This window comes from Cololabis saira, chromosome 23 (genome assembly GCF_033807715.1).
Source record: "Cololabis saira isolate AMF1-May2022 chromosome 23, fColSai1.1, whole genome shotgun sequence".
Taxonomy (NCBI): Eukaryota; Metazoa; Chordata; class Actinopteri; order Beloniformes; family Belonidae; genus Cololabis; species Cololabis saira.
Genome location: NC_084609.1, coordinates 16,747,502 through 16,765,460, shown reverse-complemented (window position 1 = coordinate 16,765,460; position 17,959 = coordinate 16,747,502). Strand labels below are relative to the sequence as shown.

Sequence of the window (17,959 nt, the reverse complement as noted above, 5' to 3'; positions counted from 1 at the left end):
TCCCCCAGAAGAGATTAGGGAAGTTGAAGCTCTCTGAACTGATAAGGGAGGAATATGAATGGAAGATGGATGGATGGATCTTAGGGATGGCTGATCCTTTCTGTTTTTTTTTTGCTCTGCCCTTGTTCATTACTATTCCAACCCAAGCTCTTCCAATTTCAAGTTGATTTAATCATGACATGTTCCAGTCCAACATAAGGAATTTGATTTAACTAAGGTCAAGTTCACCTGCCAGCTTTTATGAACAGTTTTAAGAGCATAATCTAATAAAATGTCAAACTTGACCTCAAGCACCACTTTCTATGGCCATGTGAAGACTGATCACGGAGCCTCTCTGTTTGGGGACCGAAGCTTGATTGGACTGTGGTTGGTATTCTTTTAAACAGGACAGCCTTTTTCCCAACTTTGACCAAGATGTTTTGGTTGGGTAAATCCGATAAAACCATAATAATAAGGTTTGAGGTTTGGAGAGTAGAAGTTATCCAGTTTGGACTGATATCCAGTTTACCTCTAAAACTGGAGCAGTAAATAAAAGTCCCAAACAAGAGCACAAGGTTCTCCTGCATTAAAAAGAAACCTGCAGGGATCTGTTGTTTTGGAGAATTACCTCGCCCCCCCCAGAAAAAAAAAACAAAAAAACGTTAAGCTTTGAGTCCACACACTTAGAAGTGAGTCTTTAACAACTAATAAAGGTTTTAGAGTAAATCTTCATGTATATCTTTGGCTTGTTTTCAACAGTGTTCTATGTCTGCAGGGTTTGGCCCTTAATTCAGCTTTGTTTTTTTTTTTTTAACTACACACAATGGACGTTGGATAAATGTCAACCTTTATTTCTGTTTTTCCTCTTTGTCTTTGTCTTTGAACTTCCCCAACCACAAAACGGTAGAAAACCTTGAGTGACAGCCTTTTTTTCACCCCTTAGGTTTCCATTTCGTTAAAAGTCTGCACAGGGGGAAAGTTTGCAGTGAGGGTTGCTGCTTGGCCGCAGATCTGCTCTGTGTGGCACAGCTCTATGTTCCCCATCCATCACACTCTCTGCAAGGAGATTCTCACGACACACACGCTCGTTTGTCGGACCATCCAGACCTTCTGCTCGTCCTTCTGAGAACCAAAGACCAAAACAGCAAATATGGGGAAAATTAACGGATGCCTCAAGTGCCTTTTTATCTTCTTCAATGTGGTGTTTGTGGTAAGTTTAAACACTTTTTCTGACTTTATTGTCATTTATTCTCATTTTCGGCTTAAAAAAAAGTTTATTAATATATTATAGCAAAACGAAAGAAAGAAAAGAAAAGACTTACTAATGTCATGTTAATAACCTTTTTAGGAAAAAATGTTGTAAAAGGGAGTTAAAAGTAAAAAGAGTGAGAGTATAGTTAAAAATCTCATGAATGTGCAAGAGGTGAAAATATGTGAACATGCACATATATCACGAATAAAACTAAATTAATGTAGGTGAATTGATCAGACTTTACTTGGATTTATGTATTTTTTTCCTGAAACAGTTTAATTGTATCCAGATGTAGTCAATTGTTGATTCTGGGAACAGTCAGTTCCAGGAATAGAGACAACAAAAAAAAGGGTGCTCTTACAGCCCGCCCACTCGCAATCTTTGCTCTAATTAATTTAACTGCCATTCCTGCTCTAATAAACCTGGGGGCCAAAAGAAAGAAGAGAAAAAGGTAGAAAAGATGGATTCACTGCACCAAAAACATGTTTTGAAGAGTGAAGACATAATAAGATACTTAAAAAAAAATTCAAGAAGGATTTTATTTTTCATATTCAGGTTTTATACATCCAGCCTTTAAGGATTTTTATCTTTTTATATTTGAAATCTAAATTGGAAATCTAAAGTATCACGCTAGATTCAATCAAGAACACACCTTGATATCATTAATGAAGCTAATTTGGCTTTAATAAGATGCATACAACAACCAGAAGTAGGGGTTTGTGTTTGCAGATGTCCTCGAGCAGAGATAGTTGAAGTTTTTTGGTGTTGGTCTCCCTCATGTGGCTCATTGTTGAAACAACAGCAGCCCGGAAAAGGAGAGGAAAAAAATAGAAAAATATCTTTAACCCTTTACATGGTAACTTCAATAGAGATGCATTCTTTTAAAAAATTTAGGAAAGGTTACAGGTTTTTAAAATTCTTCAACAACTCTATTAACTACTAATAAATACAGTTTTCCATTTTTGGAATTGAATACGATAATTAACATCAAACGGTCGTAAAACATCAGATCTCACAAGTGATGGCAGAATTTAAAGTAAAGTCATGCAGGTTGTATTTTTCTACTAATTTCAATGTTTTTTTTTTTTAACTTTGTTAAACTTTATAGTAATTTCATACTCTGTCCCCAGGTCCTCGGGTGTGTTTTGATATACACGGCAGTGAGAGCCACCTCCTTGAACATCCAGGTAAATGACAACATTATGGTTGAAACCATTTCATATTTAATGTGTGTGCAGTGGCAGGCTGTCACTTTTTTCTGTGAAAATATTAAGCTTTTTAATGCGGGAGAGCTGATCACACGCTTTATGATGATATATTCACACTGACACACAATTACACTGCATATAGGCTGGAAAGAAAGAGGAAACAAATGTTGAGCGGTCCCAACTGAAGACCATTTACAGATTATATAACAATGGACGAAGCATTTGGTCACGTGACCCATTGGTTTCTGAAGACTGGGTTTGAAGCCCATTTTCGTCATGGGTGTGAAGTTAAATGATTAAAATGGTTAAAATGTTTTTGAACTAGGCTGTAAATATGTTTCTGCTCTAAAGTCGATCATGCTAACATGGGAGTCAGTGTAGATGGACTCGCTTTTGGAGCCAGCCTCTAGCGGTCAGTCGAGGAACTGCAACGAAACTCAGTTCCGCTTTTAAGCCTCAAGGAAGTGAGAGGAAGTGGTTGTGGGCTTGGTGCAGACAATTCATAGATATACTGCATATCTATGCAGACAAATAAGAACATGTACCGCATAAAATTTTTTGCCCTGTTTTCTGATCACCAAGAAGTAAATGTATGCTGCCACCTAGAGGGAATGTGATACACCAAGCTTTATTTTCCTTCTTTCAAAGTACCTCAACTTCTTCATGTGCCTGCTCTGAAAAACATCTGTAAAATCTCCTTGAGTTGTCTTTGTTTTTCTAGGTAGCCATGAATATGGGCAAAAATGGTCACCCTGGTGCCCATAAAAATGGGGGACAAAAGTCTGTCTTTGTTTGTCCACCCTGAGCTGTACGACATGAAATGATCCCAACATAGACAGACGAGTGCACTTGTTTAAACAGATTGGCCTGATGCCAAAGCTGCATTGATTGACAGCGATGAATCTACATCAGTGTCGAAATGATAAATGCTGTCTGCCACCAGGGGGCAGCAGAGTGCTGGCGGATTGTTTCAATTGTGACAACTTTCACGTCACATTTTTGTTGGATTCTGCCAACTCGTTCAGTTACCACCACCTTGAAACAGGCTTTTAGAAATCAATAAATCAAGTCACAAAAGCAAGCCTCTTCTGAGAAACATAAACCTGAATTAGTACGCTTTTCACTAGGGGTGGGTTAAAAATATCGATATATCGATATTTTATCGATATACATGTGTAGGAACAATTATCGATACATAAATCCAAGTATCGATTAAAAAAAAAAAAAATTATTATTATTATTTTTTTTATCCCGATTTTTTCCCCATTTTATCACCCAGTGCTCCTACCTAAGTCAGTCCTGGGTATTGCTCCCTCTACCAACTCCGGGAGGCCCTGCACTGAGCTTCCTTACTTCAGGAGTGAGCAGGCCGCTTCTTTTCACCAGACAGGGTGGGGTTTCTCCGGCCGGACGTAGCGCGTGGAAGGATCATGTTATTCCGGCTAGATCCTCCCCACCCCATCTGGTTCCCCGGTTGGCCAGAGGGGGCATGTATAGCCCAGGACTGCTGCATGTTTTTGTGAGGGTAGCTCGCATTATGCCTGGGATATACTTGCAGCTCAGACTGCGTACACATCATGGCAGCCACGCGTATCCTGCGTTCATTTGACGACCTGCAGTTCTCGCTCTGGCCGCGAGTGGCGCTGGTCCTGGTCAGATACACAAGTGATGATGCGGAGGTCATTGGCGCTGTTTCCTTTGCCGAGATCGCAACCAAAGCAATGTTATAATCTCCAAATCATCCAATAGTGTCATGTAAACTTGTTGTTCTAATCTCCTACTGCTACTACCGCTCCTACTAAATATTTAATCACTTTTCCAACTGTTGCTCTGCTTACTGCCCCCTATCGGTCACCGCTGGTACGACGCGCTCTCCTCGCGTACTACGCGAGCGACGTTGCGGTTGGTGGTGCACGCGAACGGACGTGAACGGATGCGAACGCAAGCACCAACAGCAAGTATATCCCAGACTTTAGCTACCCAAGGGAACACAGGGAGAACATGCAAACTCCACACAGAAAGGCCCTTTCACCAACCCCACCCAGGGTGTGAAGTCATGGGGGAACTAACACGCACTTCAGCGCCCACAGAGTCCCCGCCAGGAATTGAACCCAGGACAATCTTGCTGTTAGCCGGCTGCACTACCAGCTGCGCCACCGTGCGCCTCGATTATTTATTTTTTTGAGAATCCCTTTCATTGCCAGAGCAAAATTGGTATTGTAACTAGAATATCGATATCGAATCGTATCGGAAATCGTATTGACTTGGGACCTAGTGTATCGGAATCATATCGTATCGAGAGGTCACTGATGATACCCAGCTCTACTTTTTACTTTTAAATGCACTCAGCAGCCGGTGACCTTGTGGTGAAAATGTGAAATACCACATCCTTTTACATCCTAATTAGTTGAGGTTCAGCTTGAATAGTACAACCCTTTGCTATCTCTACATGAATAAAGGAAACTATAAACCTTCAGCACTGCAAGAAAAAACACCCCCCAAACACCTCACATTTGGTAGCTGACTCAACACAGTAGTCCACAGTTGCAACAAACAGAGCCACAATTGTGTGTTTACAGGGAGTTCCAAGTTTTATTTCCTTTGAGCTTTTCATGTTTCAAAGCATAAATCTTAACTCTGCATGTTCAGGACCGTTGTCAGCTTGCTGCCAATGCCAAGCACGGGTCTATTGTTTGTTCATACAGGATGTTTTAACAGCAGATTTCCTGTAATAGGCTGGATAGAGCAATTAAAAGGATCAGATGTTATGCAATATGTGAAAGATTTGTATGCTTATATTTTATAGCCGAAGCTTCAAAAACATACTTATTGAATTTTTTTTTTTTTTTGAAGACAGTGGTTAGAGACCGTTGGTGCATTCAGAGTTAAAAAAGACTTTCAACCCTCACAGTGCGTTGTCTGTGGCCCCTTCGTGCGTTGTGAAGGTTAAACAAATCTGAAGCAGCTGGTTTGTTTTTGTGAGAACGGAGAGATTTTCTGCTCATCACATCACTATGTGTACCGTTCTGTATATAAACCACACTGAATTGCATAATAGCTGTTAGAAATGATTAAAGCAGTCAAGGTGAAGGACTTGGAGTGTTTACACAGAGCAGGGAAGCTGTCCAGATGGAGGCTCTGATTTTTTCCCTTTTCCTTAACGTGAAACATGCACAGCTCAGAGGAGGCTTCCTCTCTAACAATCGACTTTTCAGCAGTCCGAGCTGCAGAAAAACAGGGCGGGTCAGACTGCTGAAGCTCGGCAGAGCTTTATTGAATAAAAGTTGGCTGTTTGTTCTCATCTAATCAAATTTACTTTCCATTTTTGTTGGACATTTTCCAAAACAAGTAATCAGACTTTCCATCCTGCAGACCTTCGGTCCCTGGGCTTTAAAGCTGTTGTGCACTGAAATTTGATACAAACGAGTCCCTCACAAAGTATCTACGCACGGAAAAGACATTGTTGTACTGGAACTTGACAGCAGATCTCGGGCAGTCGTGGTATTCTGCACGCGTAATGGCCCAGATGCAGCAAGCCAGAGGAAATAACTCGGCCCAATTACAAAATGAATGCCAACATAGATCATTACCCTAAGTACAGGGACTAAAATCTAACCAGTTTCTGCATCTTGGGAACTTCAACTTGGTCTCCTGTTGTTCCAAACCGTCTCAATTCTCAGCCCTAACTGGCACAAAGGATGTGTGAAATTTTCCAAATGATGCATCTATGTGCATCCATTAAGTGCATGTGCAACTTAATTGGTTTACCAACCAGACAACGCGCCTCCCAAAGCCGAGCGTTCATCCGACTCTGCCGCCTGTTTGATATGATTTATACTTACATCATGTGATTTGTTCCATTAAAAATGATCCGATCCAGACCTGTCCAGGGTTGTTTTAAGGCTTTTATTTCAGTTATTTGTTAGTTGATTTCATTGTAAAACTACAATTGTTTGTAGTACAGGTTCAAGTTGGGCCCAGTTCACAGCATTTGGGCCACATTAGGCCCACAACAACAACGTGGCTCAGATTGAGCCCAAATGTTTCCCTGTTGTCTTAATGTTTCCACAGGACTTAAGAAATAAGGTTCATATTTACACCACAGGACCAGAATCAGTTATTTATTTATTTATTTTTCCTTTCGTGAAGACCCTTCACATTATACAGTGCTTTTCTTCAACTCCAGCAACAACTGATGTAACAACATTAAGAGACAGCGTTACAAAAGGTTTTGAGTGATATCAACCGCTATGTTTGATGCATCGCTTGCAGCTGTGCAGAGATTCAGCGTTTGTGTTGTCTTGTTCTGTCACTGGCTGAGCAGATGTCACAGTTTGGAGCGCCGGGCTTGGGCTGGTTATGGGTGATCGCCATCGGTGTGCTCGGCATCTCCTGCCTTGGAATCTACGCTTCCTGTGCCGAGAAAGACATCGCACTCAAAATAGTATGTACAAGAATCAGCATGATGCACAGAAAAAGGACTCATGAAGACCGAACTTTGCGTTTTGATGTCGTCGTTTTATTAACCATTGATCAGTAAAGTCTATCAGCCATCAGTGAATAAGAACCAATTATTGTGTGATTGTTGCTCATGTTATTTCATGTACAGTTTGCAGGTTTCATGGGGATTGGGATGATCATCATGCTGATCTTCGGGATTATTATGGTCGTCATAGGAAACAAGGTAGTGTGCCTTTCCAGCTTCTTAATGTACCTACTGATCCATGCTCACGTGTGATCATTCATGAAGACTGTAAACAGATTTAATGAATCATTTTTAAAAGGGTTGCTTTGTCCTACTGAGCTCCCATGAAACATCTCATCACTGACATCTTTCTCAATGTTACTTGGTGGTAATATCTTATTTCTTTTTTTCTGCCACTTTGGTCACGGTGTCCCTTCTGACATTGTAGACAAAAGATGCCATCAGGGGAGCGACCAGCGAATTTGCCAAACGCTTCATGGAGGACGAGAGCGGGAGGAACGCACTGAGCGAAATGCAAGGAGTGGTAAGGCTTTTTCTCCTTAAACTTTGCACTGCCCTTAGTGGATGTTTGAGGAAGCATCCGAAACGGCTTAAGTTAATATAGTCTAGTTTGGATTCAGGTTTTACATAAACGATTTCATTTACAATTGCTCTGCAGTGTTAAAATGTAAAAACAGGCAAACAGTTAAGAACGCATTGACTTCACTGGTGTATGTTGACGTTGAGGAGGCTTCCCACCTGCTGAAAGTCTTTCTATTGTGGTTGCAGTATCATTGCTGTGGAGTGAGCGGTGCCGAGGACTGGGGTTCAGAGATCCCTCAGTCTTGTGAATGCATGTCGGTATATCAGTGTAGAGTCAAACCTCAGGTACGTTGAATACATTTAAGTCAAACTTTTTCTACATGAATCATTATCTGATCATCCAGCACAAAAACCTTTTGAGGATTTGTTGTCCAACAGTTTGTCAGCTGCTCTTACCACATTTTGTTTCTCCACAGGGAGCTTCAGGGCCAGCCAGCGTTTATAAAGAGGTATTCAACGATCCACACAATCCTACAAACTGCCATCCAGCCATGTTTGCAGTCTATGACCCCTGTTTTTCCTCTCCTCCTCTTCTGCAGGGCTGCAGTGTGATCATACTTTCATGGGTGGAGTTGTTCTTCAGCATTGCCATGGGCATCCTCTTCGGGTTTGCCGTCACAGCAGTAAGTGAAGCTGATCTCAAATCCAAAGTATACCTTGTGATGATTATTTCTCAGTTTATAATCCTGAAAGCCAAATGTTCTCTCACTCCCTGGATTGTTACTTGGAATGTAACCAGGATTACCAGGAATGTTGGGTTTTATTTATGCCAGAAATCTTCCAGACCAAACATTACCGTGGCCCCTGGATCTTTGGCCATTGTCCATCATGTTTGTTTATAGAGACTTATGTTTCTCTGGTACTTCGGTAGTTATTACGAAAGGGATCTTTTAGAAGGAGACGTGCTGTCAGGGCCACATCACAACACTCCACACTATTTTTTTTTTTAATCATCGCATCTTGTCTCTTGGATTTTGAAAACGGAGCACGAGTAAAAACCCTAAAAACAGCGTCATAAAACCTTAACCCATGTGAAATAAAACTTGCAGAGGTTCCTTTGTGCTGTTTTGAGGTTTTAAAACTCTTTCAGGTAGCGGCATCTTTACTCTATGCAGATCCATAGAACGATCGTAAGAGAACCATTTAAAATGAACATTTTTATGGGAAATACTTGGAACTCTCCAAACTTTGAATTGATTTCAGTTTATTAGTTGATAGATGTCTCATTGGGTTTCTTTAACTTGGTGAAGAGTTGGTATCGTTGCAGTCAGAGGAAAATAAGAATAAACAAAAAAATTTAACACATGCAGGCTTTTAACTGAAATAAAGAAACAGGGTTTGAACATATCTTTCTCTTCCTAACATCTGTCTCTGTCGCTTGTCTTCCTAGCTCATGGGCCTGCTGATCTCCTTCCTCATGATCCATCAGGTAAAACGTCATGACGGTGCAGGAGGACCCTCCATCGCCATGAAGGGCTACTGATTTTCTCCAGCCGTTTCCTCTGCCCTTCACTCTCTGCACTGCAACAATAGGACTTATTGCTTAAAATGTAATCTCTTATTTACTTTTTAAAATATAATTTCTACCTTTCAACAGAGTGAGGGGGGATGTGGGAGATTATGTGGCATGCTGCAGGAAAGCTTCGCTTTTGATAACGAGCTCTTTTAGCTTCGTACTCCTCAAAATATTGCTTCTATAAACAAGCCTTTCTTTTAAAGTCCTTCTTTTTTGTATTATTTGATGAGATATAGTACTCTTTTCATGTGAGATATATATATACTGTATAAGTAGAATATGTACACGTGTAACTAAAGATGCTTGTTCAGGTTCAAAAAGCTTAGTAGAAAATACTTCTGTGACAAATAGAGATCCCGGCTATATCCTAAACTAAATACTACAACTATTAAAGCGCTTATATTTTCTGGAAGTTACATAAAGATTCAAAAACAAACTAACTTCAAAGTATTTTTCGTGCCAGTGTGGTTTACATTTTCCTTGTTTCAACTACTGACACAGTCTACATTTGGAGGGATAAAAATAAAGAGAGTTGATAATGTGCGGAGCAATGCCATGTTTCCGTCACGCTTTGTGTAGGTGTATGCGCCAAAACTAATAGGTTTTGATGTAGGAGAATTGTCTCCTCTGAAACAAGCCCAGTTCACTTAAACCCTCTCGAAGCTTTTAATGGCTAAGCGCTGCCAAGCTAAAGGAGTTATTTGCTAATGTGCCAAAATGCTAGATAAAAAAGTAATTTTGGGGGGGAAAAGTATTTGTTGCACTGACTTTTATCTTATAAATATTTGAACACAATCTAACTTGTGCTTGGTCAACACAAGTAAATGATGGGAAACTAAATTGTGCTGTTTGCACAGAGCAAAGCTAATGTGAGAATAGTTTTTTCATGGCCAATGAAATAAATTAAAAACATTAAAAACATTAAAGTGGGAAATATCGGGACTAACGTTTAACAAAGAAACTTTTTTCAGTGTTTCTTATTTCAAAATGATTCCTCCCCAAAACGTACATATTTATTTTTTTTGAATTATTTTTGTAAATGTCCTTAAACAGTTCTATGACAGTTTATTATGTGCTGTAGATTTTTATTTTTTTTTTAAGAAAAAGTATGGCGTATATTCACGTTGCCTTTGAGAAAGGCTGATTGTTTTTGCTTCTGGGTTGTGGTCAGTTATCTGCGCATTATGTCCAGTATGAGAGAAACAGGAAAAGGATTTAAGCAGAAAACAAACACTGTTAAAGGCGTCGCTCTATTGTGAAATCTGTAACCACATTATATCATTACAGAATAAACCAGAGACTGTAAGTCAGCTTGGTCTCACTGTCTTCTTTTCTAATGGGATTAGTCGTACTTAGTCAGAAGTAATTGGACACCACTTTAGGTGTAATTTTTGGTGATGTTTGATTCAGGTTACCTTGGAAACCATGGCAACCCCCAGTAGAGTGTGTGTGTGTGTGTGTGTGTGTGTGTGTGTGTGTGTGTGTGTGTGTGTGTGTGTGTGTGTGTGTGTGTGTGTGTGTGTGTGTGTGTGTGTGTTAGGGATGGGCGGTGCGGACTAAAAAATTTATCACGATAATTTCTGGCATTTATCCCGATAACGATAAAAATACAAAAAGTGTCATCAAAGGGAATCTTTCTTTCTTTCTTTCTTTCTTTCTTTCTTTCTTTCTTTCTTTCTTTCTTTCTTTCTTTCTTTCTTTCTTTCTTTCTTTCTTTCTTTCTTTCAGGCTCATTTATTTATTTATTTCTTTCAGGCTCATTTCTTTCTTTCTTTCTTTCTTTCTTTCTTTCTTTCTTTCTTTCAGGCTCATTTCTTTCTTTCCTTCTTTCTTTCTTTCAGGCTCATTTCTTTCTTTCTTTCTTTCTTTCAGGCTCATTTCTTTCTTTCCTTCTTTCTTTCTTTCAGGCTCATTTCTTTCTTTCTGTCTTTTTTTCTCATTTCCTCAATTTATCGTTTTTATCGTGAGATGACAAATTCTTACCGTGGGGAATTTTTATGACGGTTTATCGTGAACGGTAAAATATCGCCCATTCCTAGTGTGTGTGTATATATATATATATATATATGACCGCAACTGTGGTTGGAAATGGCATCTCTGAACCAACTCCCTTCAACGTCGCTACTGGGGTAAAGCAGGGCTGTATCATCGCACCAACCCTGTTTGCCATCTTCATCTCAGCCATCCTCCACTTCACCAGCCAGAACCTACCTGAGGGCGTCAAGTTCATGTGTAGGACAGACGGCGGGCTCTTCAACCTGAACAGGTTTAGGGCAAAGGGCAAGATTCAAAGCTCTTCCATCACAGAGCTTCAGTACGCAGATGACAATGCTCTACTAGTTGCTCATTCTGAGGCTGACCTCCAGAACATCCTAAATGCTTTTGCCAAGGCATACCGACTCCTGGGACTTGATATTAACATCAAGAAAACTCAGATCCTGTACCAACCAGCTCCTGACACAGACCCCCAACCCCCCACAATCTATGTGGGAGACAAAATGTTGGAAAATGTAGATCAATTTGCCTACCTTGGCAGTCTTCTTTCCATAAGAACTGTCATTGATGCTGAGATACACCATCGCATAGGGTGTGCTAGCGCAGCTTTTGCTAGGCTGAGGAAGAGGGTTTTTGAGAATCGGGACATCCATGTCAAAACCAAACTACTTGTCTACCAAGCAGTAGTTTTGCCCACTCTGCTCTGTGGGGCTGATAGCCGGACCATCTACAGCAGACATCTGAAGGCCCTGGAGCGGTACCACCAGCGATGTCTCAGAAAGATCCTCAGGATCGGCTGGGAGGACAGGCGGACTAACATCAGCATCCTGAAGGAGGCCAGCATCCCCAGCATCACCACAACCAACATCCGCCACCCGCTGCGATGGACTGGCCATGTTGTACGCATGCCTGGCAACCGCCTGCCAAAGCAAATGCTGTACGGACAACTGAAGGAGGAGAAATGTACCCAAGGAGGACAGAAGAAACGATATAAGGACTATCAAAACCCACCTGAAGAAATGCCACTTCAACCTCAACACCTGGGAGGAGGTTGCTCTCCGGAGAGACATGTGGAGCAGGATGGTCCATGAAGGCACATCACAGCTGGAGAAGGACACCCAAGAGGCAACAAAGGAAGGAGAGATCTGCCACTAAAACGGCTCTCTGCACCACCACCACTACCCAGTCAAGCTGTCATATCTGCCCCCACTGCTCAAGAGACTGTGGATCAAGGATCGGCCTCCACAGCCACCTGAAGTACCATAGATGACCAGACTCACCGACAGGAGGACAATCATACTGTTTCGAGTGATCGCCGATGATATATATATATATATATATATATATATATATATATATATATATATATACACCGTATTTTCTGGACTATAAGCCGCACCTGTATATAAGCCGCATCCGCTCTATTTAAAAAAAAAGATATGCAAGCCGCAAATATTTATGTTAGATTAGACATTTACTAAATGTACAGAACCATTTTGAACTGTAAATGATGTACATGTTTGTACCTAAATAGATCCTTTCCTAACAGTGTTTTTTAACACGGCAGCAACTTTGCTGATTAAAACAAGACAGAACCAAGAGAAAATAACCAGTATTTATTTATCTATTTATCTGTTTGAAATCTGCTTCTACCTACTTCTATCTGCTAAAGAAGAAGTAGCGTATTCTTCTTTGCATTTATTTTGTCTTCGTTTTTATTCTAATTCCGGTTAGAGCGCCCGAGCGGTGAAAGAAAAATCCACAGAATAGCTGCACCTTTGTATAAGCCGCATGGTTCAAAACCTATGAAAAAAGTAGCGGCTTATAGTCCAGAAAATACGGTATATATATATATATATATATATATATATATATATATATATATATATATATATATATATATATATATATATACACATAATTTTTTCAGACAATGTCATATTTGATCCTTAATTTCTGTATAATCCTTTATTCTCTGTATCAGCGGTTCTTTTACCACCAGCTGAACTGCAAGTCTGAAACATGATTGATTCACCATTGTGCTATATTTAGGGATTCTATATATGCAACTTCGATTTTTTACAAAAAAATTTTTTCCTCGGGAAGCTCAGTCGCTCCTAAGAACTGAATATATGTGAGCCTTGTTTTGTTTTTCTGATGTTAAACTAAAGCGTAAACTCATTCTTCACAATTTTCTAGACTTGGCAGCTGTATAGTCTTACAATCTCGGCCTTCTTTCGACTGGAAGTTTATTATTGTGATATCCCAAGGAAACAGAAGCAGCTTTTCACTATGGCTTATCAGATATGAGCCATCCCAGCACGCATAGATGTCATGTGGAAACTGATTCAAGATGAAAATGGCAAACAACGAACGATAGCATGAGGTGGTCACCAGTTACATCCGTTATAATGTTTGCACAGAGAAGCTATGCGTGCTGTACATGTACTGCTAGACCAGGAAATGAGTACAATTCACCAAAAACTCAAGGCCAAAGACAGTTCCTGAGTGCTACACGTGACTTCGATGACCCTTCCAAGAAGAATTCTATCTTTATTATTGTTACACGTGTCAAGCGGGTGTTTTTTTTCCTTTTCCTTTTTTTAAAAACTGTTCCAAGCTGATTCATGAAGAAAACCAGCTGGATTTTCCAAGTCCTGCCCTCGAAGGGCGCCGTCCTGCAGGTTGTAGTTGCTTGTCAGCTCTAAAACACCTGATTAAAATGAACCGTCAACATTAGCTGGTTTGGACAAATATTAGACAAATATTTATACAGGTATATACTGCATATATATATATATATATATATATATATATATATATATATATATATACTGCATATATATATATATATATATATATATATATATATATATATATATATATATATATATATATATATATACATATATATAGTACATATGCCAGAAAAAAGACTACAAGAGCAGAGACTGTTGGCAAAGTGGGACTTGACAGCTAAACTGCTCAGGCTGAAGACGCACTGAAAGTGAAGCGATCCGGAAACATTCACACCACCTAGTGGGAGGGTACTCTTAGTCCATCTCTTGCAGTCTCTCATTTTCTTTGTCATTATCCATCCATCCATCTACAGTGTATACCCGCTTTATCCTTTGCAGGGTCACGGGGGTCTGCTGGAGTTTATCCCAGTTCATCAAAGGCGAGAGGCAGGGGTTGGGACAGGTCGCCAGTCCATCGCAGGGCCACATATATACAAACAACCAGACACACTCACACTCACACCTATGGGCAATTTAGAATCACCATTTAACCTACTAAGCATGTTTTTGGACTGTGGGAGGAAGCCAGAGCACCCGGAGGGAACCCACTCAAGGACGGGGAGAACATGCAAACTCCACACAGAAAGACTCCTGCAGGGCCTGGGAGAGGAACCGGGAACCTTCTCGCTGTGAGGCAACAGTGCTAACCATCAAGCCACCGTGCTGCCCTTCTTTGTCATTATTTTCTTGAAATTGAAAAAAATATTCCAATATGAAAAAAATATATATTTATATCACTTTAATGCAAAAATACTGGGTTAAAATTGAACCGGGGGTCTGAAACCTTCACATGGCATTTATTTTTGTGGAATTTTTCATAATTCTTTTTAACAACGAGATCCAATAGATGTGTTTGTGACTGTCAGTGTCACCGTCTGCTAAACAAAGGATGTGTGGAACCAGGGAGAAGCATTTGCAGGACTGCCTGGAAGCCAGAACTGGCGTTGCCACGGCAACCCGGCCATATAAGGCTAAGAAGAAACAGTCATAAACTTCGGCCACATTCCTTTTGTGGCAGACCGACATTCTGCTGGAGAAGAGAAACTGCTTTGTATTAAGTTTGATCAAAGTTTAACTTCACTTAAATTCAATACGCCAATGTTTTAATGACAACTCATTATTATTTTCTGGATGGCTTTCAGGAGGATTAAAACAATATGACTTTGTATTGTTTTCAGAACCAGAGGAAGTAATGATTTTGACTGCACTGAACAGTAATCCATGTAAACACTAACATTTATCATTAAAAACATGTTATAACTTCCTTATTACTTGGTTTGGAGCCTGTGGATGCTTTATTCCATGACTTATTAGTTTTTCAAGGATATTTGTGGTGTGATAATTACATGTATTGTTAAAATACTGATTGTGGCATGCTGAATAACACCTAGATTTCAAATTAGCATTTCATGTCAAAAATGTTGCATGTTGATCTTAGAGTTTGATCTGATGGTCTTATTATTACAATCCTGATGAAATAGTGAAACCTCAGAAGAGAGGGGGGAGCCAGCCCTTTTGATTGGCCTTTTGCCCAAAAGCTGCCAAAGCCCATATAAAACTGCAGAGTTTTCATGTTTTCAGTTCAGCTTTTGGTTTAGTTCAGTGCAGCCTCAAGAGCACATGGAAGTCAACAAAGAATCATCCTCATTTTTAGGACATTGTTCCATGCTGAAAAATATTCCTCCAGAGCTAATTTTACTTTTTGTCGTCATGATATTTTCAAGCATTTTTTTGCTCACCTCACCAATAATGTGCCATTGTTACTTTTTTACTTTTTATAGAAACATTATCTGGCAACCAGCTAATATTTAGAAAGTCATTTCAGATAATTGATTATCATCAACATTGATAATTATTTTTGCATTTTTACCTAACATTATTTTCAACGGCTGCTTGATCAACTCAAGGCCTGCACGAGGCCTCTCAAGAGGGAGAGAAATCCCCCTTTGAAGTCTCTTGAAGATAAACAGCCCAGTCCTGGTACGGAGCTCTTCTGTCTGTCGCCTGCCTGCAACTCGCCTCCGGCAGTCCAGACGCTTCCTGGGAACACACCTGGGCTTTTATCTCCATCAGCAGAGCCCAAGCGGCGCCCCGGCTCAAAGGGACCACACATCTGCCGAAGATGTGCAGATGATTTTGGACTGATGTCACAAAGTAGCCGATAGAAGGATGTCAGTTGATTTTTCGCCAGTTGATCAAATCTCAAATTTTCGTTAGAGCTTTAATCAACCTCACTTTTGCATTCCTGTCATTCTCTGCAGAAGACATTTTTGACGTTATTTAGACCATTCATGCCTGTTACGACCCGCAGCCTCTGGAAATGGAAATTGGGCTGGGTGACCTCACCTGGATGATTGTCTGACTGGCCGGATGGCTCCACACCTGTGCCTGGCTATGCTGCTCCTTGCCTGCGGTTGGCTGACTGTGCCATCCCCGCTTTCTCTTCCTCCTCAGCTCAGCCCGGTTCATCAGGAGCAGGCTGATGGAAACTGAGGGCAGCTGTGTGTGTGTCTCATACTCAGCTTGCCTCATTCTGGGTTTTGTTGTCAGCCTGTGTGTAAACCCATTTGTTTTCTGAATGTGGAGTTTGTTTTAAGGCCTGGGTGGCCCTTTTGTTAAATCTCCACTTGTGGTCTTTGGTTTACTTTTTGGTTTTTCTTTATGCTTTTTGTTTTGTTGTTTTACAGGAAGATTTGTGTTATGAGGTTTTGGGGTTTTGTTAAAACCTATTTTCTGTTACCACTATTTTACTGCCTTGTTGTCCATATAGCACCTATCAATAAATACTTTAACTCAGGATTTGTTTGTGGATCTGATGTTCACAAATCCTTTTTTGTTTGTTTGTTTAGTCAGTTTCCTTCTAGGTATTTCACTAATGTTTATCACCATCCTATAATCATTTGGACCATTAAATGAATAACATTTACTTGCATACGGTATTCACAAAATGTACAACTTAGTCGTTTTTTCATGTGTTTTCTTCAGTGAGAATTTACGACCTTAGATGACAGACTGATAACTATTATTGCTATTATTTTTAGGTGGTGCCCTTAACGAGACAATTATTAATAATTTATTATGGTGACGCTACGAAACTGTGTAATGATCCTGCTGAAGACATAGTGCTCTATGTTGGTCTTTGATTTAGAGGCCGAATCCTGAAGCTTCAGTGGCTGTTGTGACATTTTTTGAGGACCCTGCAGCTGCAGATCAAGCGAACCATGAGCTGCAGGATAAATTGCAGTCACAAATGTGAGTGCAATGGAGTTTAAGAGGTCATGGGACTTTCTTGCCTGGTTTAACACCAGGTTAAACTCCAGACATCAGCACAGGTGGTGACAGTAAAATTGGTTCATGGGGTCTTTGAGGAATAACAGCTGTTGCAGTGGGATTTTAAAAGACTGCTGGAGGACAACAGGGAGGCTGAGGGGTCATTAAAGGGCCAACAGGGCTGCAGTCGGAGGATAGGCTGGTTGGAGGATAGGCTGGTTTCTTTACTTTTACTTATAATCTGAGATAATTTATGTGAATAAGTAGTTAGCATTTTAAAGTACATAGAAAACCCTATATTTTTTAATTTGAAATGTTTATTATTGAAAAAACACCCACATTTGTCTTAATAGTTTCTAATCCTATCTTTTTGTATATGTTGCTGGAAGGACCCACATTAGGCGGATCCTGTTGAAGACATTTTGCTGTTCTTTCTGGTGTTTGCAGTTATTTTCTGTCAATGTTGTTTGTTGCCGTCTAGTGCAGGGGTCGGCAACCCAAAATGTTGAAAGAGCCATATTGGACCAAAAACACAAAAAACAAATATGTCTGGAGCCGCCAAAAATGAAAAGTCTTGTATCAGCCTTAGAATGAAGGCAACATATGCTCCATGTATCTATAATAGTTATAACTTGGGGAAGATTTTTTTGTTTTTCATTATGCACTTCGAGAAAGAAAAAATTTGAAATGTCGAGAAAAAAGTGGAAATGTCGAGAAAAAAGTCGAAGTGTCGAGATTAATGTTGAAGTACAATCTCGAGAAAAAAGTCGAAATGTTGAGAAAAAAGTCGAAATGTCGAGAAGTCGAAATGTTGAGAAAAAATTCAAAATTACGAGAAAAAGTCGAAATGTCGAGATTAAAAAGGAAAGGAAA

General features: G+C 40.0%; 1 protein-coding gene across 1 annotated transcript; it reads left to right on the top strand.

The window, feature by feature from the left end:
• The first annotated feature begins 992 nt into the window (after nt 1-992).
• On the top strand, nt 993-10,333 carry LOC133424367 (tetraspanin-8-like). The gene is made up of 9 exons (XM_061714913.1): nt 993-1,189; nt 2,362-2,418; nt 6,764-6,883; nt 7,049-7,123; nt 7,353-7,448; nt 7,694-7,792; nt 7,924-7,956; nt 8,047-8,130; nt 8,898-10,333. The coding sequence occupies exons 1-9, from the start codon at nt 1,130-1,132 to the stop codon at nt 8,988-8,990; spliced, it is 717 nt and encodes a 238-aa protein (XP_061570897.1). The 5' UTR covers nt 993-1,129; the 3' UTR covers nt 8,991-10,333.
• Nucleotides 10,334-17,959: the final 7,626 nt, after the last annotated feature.

What these genes read in the sequence shown, in the direction of transcription:
- LOC133424367 (XM_061714913.1), top strand. Translation starts at nt 1,130, where the DNA reads ATGGGGAAAATTAACGGATGCCTCAAGTGCCTTTTTATCTTCTTCAAT. An exon ending in TCTTCAATGTGGTGTTTGTG is followed by an intron (nt 1,190 to 2,361) that starts GTAAGTTTAAAC and finishes CTCTGTCCCCAG; the next exon opens with GTCCTCGGGTGTGTTTTGAT. An exon ending in TCGGGTTTGCCGTCACAGCA is followed by an intron (nt 8,131 to 8,897) that starts GTAAGTGAAGCT and finishes TTGTCTTCCTAG; the next exon opens with CTCATGGGCCTGCTGATCTC.